This window comes from Mizuhopecten yessoensis, unplaced genomic scaffold (assembly GCF_002113885.1).
Source record: "Mizuhopecten yessoensis strain PY_sf001 unplaced genomic scaffold, ASM211388v2 scaffold9639, whole genome shotgun sequence".
Lineage (NCBI taxonomy): Eukaryota > Metazoa > Mollusca > Bivalvia > Pectinida > Pectinidae > Mizuhopecten > Mizuhopecten yessoensis.
Window position 1 is genome coordinate 625,347 of NW_018408148.1, and position 10,996 is coordinate 636,342.

The 10,996-nt window shown below is 35.8% G+C and overlaps 1 protein-coding gene across 1 annotated transcript; it reads right to left on the reverse strand.

The window, feature by feature from the left end:
• Nucleotides 1–1,231: 1,231 nt before the first annotated feature.
• Nucleotides 1,232–10,536, reverse strand: LOC110458520 (the record flags this gene model as incomplete). Its single annotated transcript, XM_021510252.1, has 5 exons — nucleotides 1,232–4,529; nucleotides 7,260–7,429; nucleotides 8,061–8,190; nucleotides 9,023–9,042; nucleotides 10,428–10,536. Coding segments are annotated over 5 exons (566 nt in total), but the record flags the coding sequence as incomplete, so codon positions are not given.
• Between the last annotated feature and the right edge of the window lie 460 nt (nucleotides 10,537–10,996).

Here is a 10,996-nt window from a genome sequence, read left to right on the forward strand (position 1 = left end):
ATATTCTTCCTGTAGCTGCATTTTAGTCCACTTTTATGATTACAAGTGTGAGATTAATACCAGGTGAGCGATTCAGGCCCATTGGGCCTCTTGTTTTAAAAATGCACTCGAAATGTTGTAACATGAATTTTACTTAAAGTCATTTAAATATTCAGAAATATCTTACGTATTTTTACTGTTCCATCTGTTTTCTTAAATCTGAAAATGCCCAATCTTTATGGGGTTTCCACCGAAGTGAGATCTGACAAATACATTCTTTTGTCAAGCAAATTAGCCGAATGACGTATTCTCTTTTGACCAGTGGTTATTCGATAATATCTCAGCTAAGCTTTGCTCTTTAGTCAAAATAATCCCTCAGCTGTTGAGAAACGCTGATGATATATCACAGGTTGAACAAAGTGTTTATTTTACGAATTAAGCTGAATTACAGGGTTTGACATCAATTAAATGTTTCATAAAAAGAATTGATATTTCGAAGTTGTTGGTTATCTGACTGGAAATTCTGTTATGACAACAGGAAAATACTTCTGGGTTACGGTAGGAGAGATTTGCTCGAATGCCTTTGGCGCCCGAGAGCTTTGCCCATACTGCTGAAAGAACTTCAAACCACTTTTTTGAAGTTTTTGGATATAAATCTTGATTTTTTGTTTGTTTATTTGGGGAAGGTTGAGAGGAGAATGTATATAGTAGACCGGAAATGGAAACGTGTTGTAATAGGAGCAGCATATAAATGTTGGTCTCTTCCACTTCTTCCTCGTAGAAGACACGGAAGAAAGTCCCTGATTCTGCAGGGGGGCCCACATTAGTCGCCTTTTATGATACATTTGCAGTGGGACAAAGCAGGTCTATTCTTGATTTCCTCAATATCCCGGTAGTAGGATACAAGGAAGGAATGACCCCCGAATTTGCAGGGGTCCCATATTAGTCGCCTCGCACGATCACGTAGTGGAATTAACGTCATTTAAACCTACATGGTTTGAGTTGGAACAAAAAGATACTTCTACTTTTTCTTTTTATTGCCACCACAACGACAATCATCTGCAGCACAATACTACATTGACGCATAGCGTTCCCTCATTTCTAACAAACGATAAACACGAATAACAATGAGTTAACGAACAAGACGGTATACTATTGACCTGTAGATCATTAGTAACCGGAACACAAACAATACACAGAAAGGAACAATGCGTAATCGATTTATATTCTTTAATAGATAATATATTTTCTTCAACAAAATAAATCTTCAAATCTTTTCATTATTTTATGTGTAACACATATCAGAAATAGAAATATTCATTTACATCGAATAACAAACAGGCTCAGATCCTTAAAATAAAGTTGCAAGTAAATGCATTGTAATATTCGACTTATTCTATTTTTTAAATAGGCTCCGCTTTCCTTTGTTTTTTTCTCTCTTGAGTAATTCGTGGTATTACTCAAGCTGAAGGAAAAGCAAATTGATGTCTCTGGGAAAAGATACCGAAATATAAGTTTGCCAAACTTAATGTCCGCGAAATCTTAGTGATCTAAAAGTATATGTGTATAAGGCACATCTGTGATATACTACTGTGAAAAACCCCGCTTTTTACATCAACATTCTCCATTTTCAAGAAAGGATAAATAAAACATTCAGAGAAGACAGCAACTCACAAAATAGTATGCTAAAAGTGAGGTACAAAAAAGCAGGAAGACATTTGATAATATGATTTAACGCAGATTGTGGATAATACCTTACCATGACAAAAATAGACATGGTTTTCCATTTTAAGCACCGTAATTAATACATTAATATTTATATTCCCTCTGTAAATTGCTAAGATAAAGCTACCAACCAATATGATTTTATAATCCCTCAACAGCAAGAACCATTACCGGTGAATATTTTCCAAATCGAAACTGTTCGGATTTTCCCATCAAACTGTTGGAGTAATCGAGGAGCAATCACAATGCGAGGTCAAATTTAGTTTTGACAGAAATTCACAAATAGTTCCCGATTGTGTAGCACGACACAATCACAGAAAACACGATCTTGTTCCCGCAAAAACGGCTGTTCTGCCATTTAGTTCGACAGATTGTTTAAAATGTATATTCTGAACCGAAACTTTTCAGTCATACATATTCACCTTAAATATCAATGCATTTATAATGAATATATACTGGATACCGGGAAAATTTTGCCCCGTCAGTTATTCGCCCTTTCTTGGTAAAATCTATTTTCGCCTAGTGTAAATTCACCCTTCATAATTATGTAGTTACTATATATGGTAAACCGTTTACTAATATTTGCTTTATAGACAAATTTGCCCTTATTACGGAGGACGATAAAAGGCGACAATTAAACTTCAGCGAATATTTCCCGGTATACAGCAGTACAAACATATTAACACATTATAATTACTTTTACTAAAACAGTAACTTACAAATGTATAATTACATCTAAAATGATTACACAAGAATATTTTGTTCGTAAGAAATATATTTAATCCCCTCACATGAACGTTCTTCTCTTGTTCTGCGGCAGTTTTGTTTAGGCCGTTAATATAAAAATAAATCATGGTCTGCTAAGCAAAAAGACGTTTAAATAAAAGTTAAAAATATGTGGAAAAATCATTCATAAATCAACTTTAATGATGTGTACACAATGCTATTTGATTAAAACCAGATCTTAAACTTGCAATTTACCAGCAGAACTCGTTGACTATTGTGGAAATGAAGATATAGTTTTATCAAGTTGTACACAAAATAAATACGTTTTTATCAAATGAACACATTTTGTATCTATATTATACAGTGAAATCTGTCTCTTAGAATACAGTAATATCAGTCGAAGGAAAACTATCGTATAAGACCTGTGTATTCCAGCATCATGTTCAATCTGACCGACATGTAGTGTCGGATAAGGTAGGATATATGGTACTCAATTATCTGAAATACACGAACATTTAACGACTTCTTATAACGTGACTAATACATTACGGACATATACTATTATCGTGTTCATTATAAATTATCACACTGTGTCGGAGAACGATGGTCTCATCGCTAGTTCATGGATAAGGCCAAACATGTCTGTTCAGGTATCCCGACCGACCCTAGTGTTTACCATCAACTCTAACAGTGTTTCTCACCCGAACGCAACCCATCCAGTGGGATAAGTTGTCCACCGGAGGCAAACAAACTAAAGGACAAACAAACAGGGCACCTATGTATATACCATGTCTACTTCATAAGCAGGTATCAAAACCAAATTTAAACCTTAAAATATGTTTGGTGATTTTTGCAATTTCTTAAATTAGCCTCATCTAAACTCCAATCCAACCCACTTGAAAAAAGGGGGAGGGGATGAAAGAAAAATAAATCCCGACCTACCTACCCTTTCTCAGTTATGTTACCCCTATCCTAATTTTCCCAGTTGTAACCAAAAACATAATACTTTTTGGGACCTTAAATTAAGAGGCCACTACACAAGAAAGCGATTAGAAAATTGTTTCCTAGACAAACCCTGAAATTAAAACCTTGTGACAAACTGTTTATCATCTGTTTACTACCTCCTTATATATTTTACAGGATCCAATGTAAACCAATACAAGATTATACTGGAGGAAAATCACAAATTCTTAAACTATTGAGAAAAAAATGATTAAATAAATTTGTTTTGACCCGGTTGATGATGTCACCTGGAGTAAGACGCCATTCTATTTAAAGAAAACAGACTTTCCGAAATAGGAAATTTTACTCTCATGTTGTTTTAAATCTGTAGTACATTAATAAAAAATAATGTGTAGATGAAATATTTATGTAACTGCTTTGAACAGTGAATACAGACAATTAATAAAACTAACTACAGCAAAGAACAAAATAACCATACAAGTTCAGATTACATAAATTGTCGCCAATTCTCCATTCATATATAACGATTTGTCAGGCAATATATCTGAACTCCATTTAAATATAAACATCCCCCAATTCTCTCCCTCTCCTTCTCGTTCTGTATCTATAAAAAACACATAATATCTCAATGCACCCTCCCTCTCTCTCTCTCTCTCTCTCTCTATATATATATTAACATCCACATTGTGCATTCTTTTTGATATCCTGTGAAATCACTAATTTTCGTGGATTGTTTTTTATTTGATTGATTTCGTGGGGAGCCTTCAATTACGAATTCATAGGTCCACGAAGTAATCACAAGTTTGATATGAAGGGATTTTTCTGTCTGAGTAGAAACTCGTAATTCACGAATTCATGTACCAACGAAATGGAGTTTTGTCGGGAAACCACGATATTTGGGCCCCACGGAATATTTGATTCCACACTCTTTGGCCAATAAGTTCAATTAGTGGAAATAATTGTTGTTTTTTTTTAAATTGAAACCTTTTGGTTGGTTCACTATTCGGTAGATTGCGACAAATCTCGTTCTACGAATTGGCAACTTCCAGTGACCCGTGCAAGTTTCTCAAACTCACAGGAAGTCGAGTTATCTGTGCTTAGCTGGTCTGTTGTCCCTAGAGTTATGTCCTGTGCTCCTACAATTGAAATAAAAGACTTTATATACATATTGATATCTTATATATTGTCATCACATCAACTTTTCAAACCATTCACATAACTGTCTCCAGTTTTTCCCGTCTATGGAAGGATTTCTCTGTTATCTATAGTGTAGGGTTTCTCTGTCAGCCCCTAGAGTATGCCTTTTCTGTCACCTCTAGGGTATGCTTTTTTGTCACCACCTAATATATAGTTTCTCTGTCACCCCCTAGAGTATGCTTTTTCTGTCACCTCTAGGGTATGCTTTCTCTGTCACCACCTAATATATAGTTTCCCTGTCATCCCCTAGAGTGTGCTTTTTCTGTCACCTCTAGGGTATGCTTTCTCTGTCACCACCTAATATATAGTTTCTCTGTCATCTCCTAGGGTATGATTTCCCTGTCACCACTAGGGTATATGATTTCTCTGTCACCTCTAGGTTATGATTTCTCTGTCACCCTCTAGGGTATGATTTCTCCGTTACCCTCAAGGGTATGATTTTTCTGTCACCCCTATGATAGATTTTCTCTGTCACCTCTAGGGTATGATTTCTCTATCACCTATATGATATAGTTTCTCTGTCACCCCCTAATGACTTTATGCTGGCATATAATGGCTGAAAACATAAAAAAACCCTACTTACAGAAATTGTCGTTGTAACGTGGTTTGTTTAATCCTCATCATATGCGCGGCCTCGTTTTCTTCGGGCTGAGAAATACAAAAATACATCCATACAGTCTTGGTTAGACAACTATATCTCTTTTTACTATCAATACTTAACTATATCATGGGAAGTTTTTGCTAAGTTATTATTTCGTCTTTTGTAGAAAAAATATTCTGTCACCAATATGGGCCAATGGCTGCCTTCTCAAATGTTAGTACGGCAGTACGTAAACATTAAAGAGTCTCTGTAATACAAGGTACAAAGTTTGAAGATAATCACAGATTACACCAACACAATGAAAGTGACACAATTTTCATCTTAAAATCACAAAATGTATATAGGGATTGAATCTGGAATTTTTCAGTGTTCATGCAAGTATAAACGGGGCAAATTTACTTACACACCCCATGAGCGGCCGTAGTATTTACTTACACACAAAATGATCGGCAGAAGCGAAGCGACGGCCGTTCATCTGAAGTTTGTAAACGAACTTTTCATCGTTCATACTTGCTTGAACACTGGAAAAATCCAGATTCAATCCCTATAATTCCAAATCACTTTCAATTGGAAGGAAAACAAAAAATATCATTTGAATTACGATTTAATGTAGTACTACAGTATGACGTAACATCGCAACGACATTTTGGGCATCTCGAAACTAATTCACGTGAACATTTTCCCACAACCACTTCGTCTTGCTTAAGCGACCTTGTTGAGAAAAACATTAATTCCAAGCCCGCGTTCCTTAGGGTTCGGTTGTTTGTAATCTCGGCCTCACTATGTGCGGCGTAAGTAGGCCTAACGTCACTGTACCTAAATCGGGACACTTTTTAGATAAATATCAATGTTCTTTATACCATACTATCAGTTTCGAAAATGTTTGTTCACTCTTTCATAAACAGATACTATCCACTTTTCGTTTATATTACAAGTTGATGTTTCAGGCGCATGGTTCTATAAATACACGCGAAATACTATCAGGGTTACGTAGGTCCTTGAACCGGCGTAACAGTTCCCTGAAAGGGACACTTCGGTATTTTGGCGAATATTTGGGGATAAACAATCAATATCGGCAGAAAAATTTGCATAGTTGATATATTTTAGAGTCAACGAGGGTTATGATTAAATTATCTCTCCAAACTAGCACTAGGTTTGATTAAATAGACTTTTGAAAATGATATCCAAATAAAAGGCGTCGCACGGCACGTAAATAAGAAAAGTTATGTTTTGGTAATTATTCTTACCTTTAAAATACCCATGTAACGATAATCAGCAGCCAATAAAGATTATGTACAGTTAAATTGTCATAAAAGTATTATTGAATGAAAACTGTATACATAAAAGTACTTCTTTGCATTACATGACAGTTTCTTGGGCCGTTTTCCCACAAGTGTTCCATTTTGGGTGTTGTCTCGATTTGGGTACAGTGACGTTAGTGTTCGTCATGTTCGTTGGAATTCATGGATAATACAGTATATGTTTTGAAAGTCACCTCATTTGATACTTTCTTATATTGGAAACGTACAGATTAATTCCTTATATAGTCTATATTTTGATCACTGTTGCGGACCAATATGTGACATCGAAATAATGTCAGTTTGAGCTTTGTCGAATTGATATAGTCGATTCGTCAGACGACAGAACGTGTCACTGTTGTGAATATGGTCAACTGTAATTTGAAATGATTTATTTGTAAAACTGCCAATACTTAAGATAAACAATGAGACAAATAAAAAATAAAAAAAATAAACAGTAGATCTTGCATTTTGTTCAAGGCGAGTTTAGTTTAGGCATTGGGAGGCAACTCGAAAGACAATACAATTGCTTACTGGCAAAATGGTGATTTTGAAAACCTTAAAAGTAGTCCTTTGGAAAAAAACAGTTGTTCATACTAATATCAACAGCTGTTTTTATGGGTCACATTTACTACTTTTAACCAATCACAGAACCTGTAACAAAGTGCAAAATCAAATTTGGAATTATATTAATGTTCATTCAATGACACATAAATTCGTGCTAAATTTAACGTCATCGCCTGCTTTGTGACGTCATACTTGACACTCACGCGTTTCATGATAATCGTTTCTGTAGTATGGCAGGGTTTCAATTGAAGCCGGCATGAATTTCCGAGAATCGCTGAGATCCAGACCGTTATTGTCGTAAAACGCTGGCTGATGGCTCCAACTGGGCACGTTAGCATGGAAACGCGTCGGCATAAAAGTCGGTGTCCCGGGCCTGAAAAAGTCAACATATAGAAATAACGATGCAAAGCATAACAATGACATACATAAACAGTAGAATACGATAGAATTGTGTATATTTGTTCTCCTAAAAATAGTCCTAATCTTCCAGGCTCTGCGAATCTTGCAGTCGGCCGTTTTGTTTGCTTGACAAGTAATGAATACTATAAGTTTCAACTTCATCGCTAAAATATTTGCAGCTAATTGGATATTCAAAATGATCGTCAATGACGTCATCAAACAAAGATGCAGGTGTTCAAGTAGCTCAATGTACGTAATTATTTAATCAAAATGGCCGCCAAATTGGGGTCTATAGCAACTACTTGTATTTGCAACTCTTATATCTAATGACAGTAAAGAAGGGAAATTAACCAGCGTCAAAACAAAACAAAAAGCTTAGTTATCTTACATGTTGATGCAATATACTATAAGCAGTGACATTGTCCACGAAGTGTCACAATGTTGCTGGCTAGATAACTATGTATGACGATGTCTAATTCACCAATTAAGTATGTGTTGTATTTGATTTAAACATATTTCATTGTCTTAAAATAGAAATGGGTTTGGGCACAAGTCATTCAACTTATACAAAACCATTTCCTGTGTTTTGTTTGAAGTGGTGATACCTCAATGTATTTTTCGTTGTTTGATGTCGTCTGCTTCGACTTCTCATGCACATCCATATCAAAACTATAATGACGAGGAGAAGGACGGCAGTCACACCAAATCCGATACCCACAAGGACACCCAAATCGTCTGTGGAAAAAATAACGATGGAGATTCGAAGTGTCACTAAAACCATTATTTGTATGCAAAACAATAAAATTAAAAAAAACTATGAACTTAAGTCAAAATATGAAAAAGGTAAGATTTACACAGAGACCGTGGGGAATGCACAAGGGTAAGCGTCTTCTGCCTTATCGACAATCCCCGCCTGTAAATTCTACGTCAAACATAAGTAATGTTACGTCTTCATAACGAGAACCGGGGTATTGGTACCGAACAACAATGCACATATGTATAAGCATGATCAAAAAAATTCACCTTCATATCACATAAAGAAATATCATATTTCCCGATGAAATCATGATTATTGCGACAATAAAGCTTGCGAATAGTCCTTATCAATCTGCATCTTTGCAAACCGGTTTTGTATAACTTTGTCCATCTTGCACTTACATCGCCCATTTGCATATTCAAATTGTCTTCTCTTAACTTTTTCCATTCGACAAAATTAAAGACGGAATTGTACATTTTACAGACTAGCCTATCTTGTTTTAGAGAAACAGCATCGCCTTGTTCAAATACTCCTCTTTCCACTTCATTAACTCCTTCACCACTGAAGACACACTTGAACTCTTACAATTCAAAGTATGGAATAGTTCACTATGAAATTGCAGGGGTGAATGGGTTAAACATATTATTTACACGAATTTCAGTAGGAATTGTATAATGATGAATGATTAGGTGGCCGTAGGAATATGAATATATTAGCATTGCGGTACTTTACTTTATCATTATACCAAATATAACAGTTATCATTTTACAAGGAAAATCACAAGTATATTGAAATTAAAAACAATCTTACCTGAAGGTTGCTGGATTGTTCTGAAAAATAGAAATAAATAGAGAAGATTTAGGAAATACATATCAGTAATAAATGTGGCTTTAAATGTGCAGCAATTTAATATAACTTACGAAATACACGTTTAATTTTGTTTTATGCTATATTACATGGTATTCACATATTGGTTTTTGATTTTTTTCCCCGTTACCCAACCAATAAGTGTTTCAATGTGACGTTTCGATGACTAGTACGGTGTGTACTCTTTCATCTTCATCAGACAAATGACCAGTGAAACGTATGCACACAAAGGTGTAAAATGTGAACGAGTTTTCCTCAAATCGATGTCGATTCGGATACGCTGTAAGCGTATGTACAATAGTTGCTATAAATGTGCCGAAATGACTCGATTCAGCTACGCTATGTTTGATGGTCGTAGATGTGCATCCCCTTATCTCGATTGAGAACTGGTCCCCTCCGGCGTATCCATTATCCATACTTACCAACATGAAGAAAATGTTAAGAAATATCCAAACAAAGTACGGACAAGTTATTGTCAAAGATGTGCAGAAATTAGAGGGCATAGAAAAGAAATTAGCCAAACATAGAAATCACATTGTATTAACGCTGAGTTGTAGACTTGTATACAACACCTTCAAGTCTGAATATTAGGGCCCAGTTAATACAATAAATGCTAGGAATATCATCGAGAAAGCACAGAAAGATCTAGTGAAAGAGGGAATACGGGTCAAGCTTGACCTAACCCCACTCACCGAAAAACTAACCCAACGCTTATCGAGAGACACTGCAGGGGATATGAACAAACACATACAGCTTATAGGTGAACGAGCGTTCGACACGACCAAACAACGCCACTTGAATAAATTAAACCGTCTTGTAGATAAATCAGCATAACACTAATACAGATGCAGCTCTGAATGAACGGTTCTATGCTAAAGAAATGGGTAGTCAACATAATAAGGAGCTCACCAATAGCGAGAAAACGTAACTCGCTAAGGGTATGAACTATGCCATTTTTCCAGATAAAATCCAAGTTGATGATATTGTTATAGCCACAACAAGCATGTACGAAACTAAGCTAAGCTGAGGCTGATTAACTGAGATCCAAGGTGACGAGGTTTATGAATTCCACAAAATTACCAACAAGTAACATGACGAAAGAAGAACGGGTCGCACTCCAAAAATTAGGCAGAGACAAATCCGTTACGGTAATACCAGCTGACAAGGGGAAGGCAACCTTTATCAACCGTCTCCAACATTATCTACTACACGTCTTTCATTCAAGGTGATATAAACATAAAGAGTAACATTCGAGCATATACGATATAATTGGCACATATACAGAAAGGTTTCCTTTGATTAGATCGTTAAGAGTTCAAACAAAACCATCAATATTGCCAAAACTCACAAACAGGTGGCGCTGCCTCCAACCACCTCACAGGTTTTCCCGTCACCACATCCGGTCGTTGACGTCGAGGCAAACACGTCACAGGGGTTAGAGTTCACTGTTATCGGAACTGCAAAACGAAGATGACAGTTGTTTAGGTGAATTCATTTAGCAATACAATTCAATCCAACGGAAAACAAGCAATATACAAATATCATATGCTATAGTAGTTTTTCGTAACTGGAAATCTGGAATTGATGAGTAATTTGTTTATTAAANAAGGTGTACCAATGGTCTATAATAAGTGCTTGTGACCAGGTATCTCAATGGTCTATGTTTAGTGTTTGTGACCAAGTATCTCAATGGTCTATAGTAAGTGCTTGTGACCAGGTATATCAATGGTCTATAGTACATATGTAAGTGTTTGTGACCATGTATATTAATGGTCTAAAGTTAGTGTTTGTGACCAGGTATATCAATGGTCTATAGTATAGTGCATATTGTTCAAAGCACAGGGACGTGCGAAATTGTTACAGCTATATTTGGACCTACTAAGGTGTTTAGAGTAATTTTACACGTTTGGTTGGTTC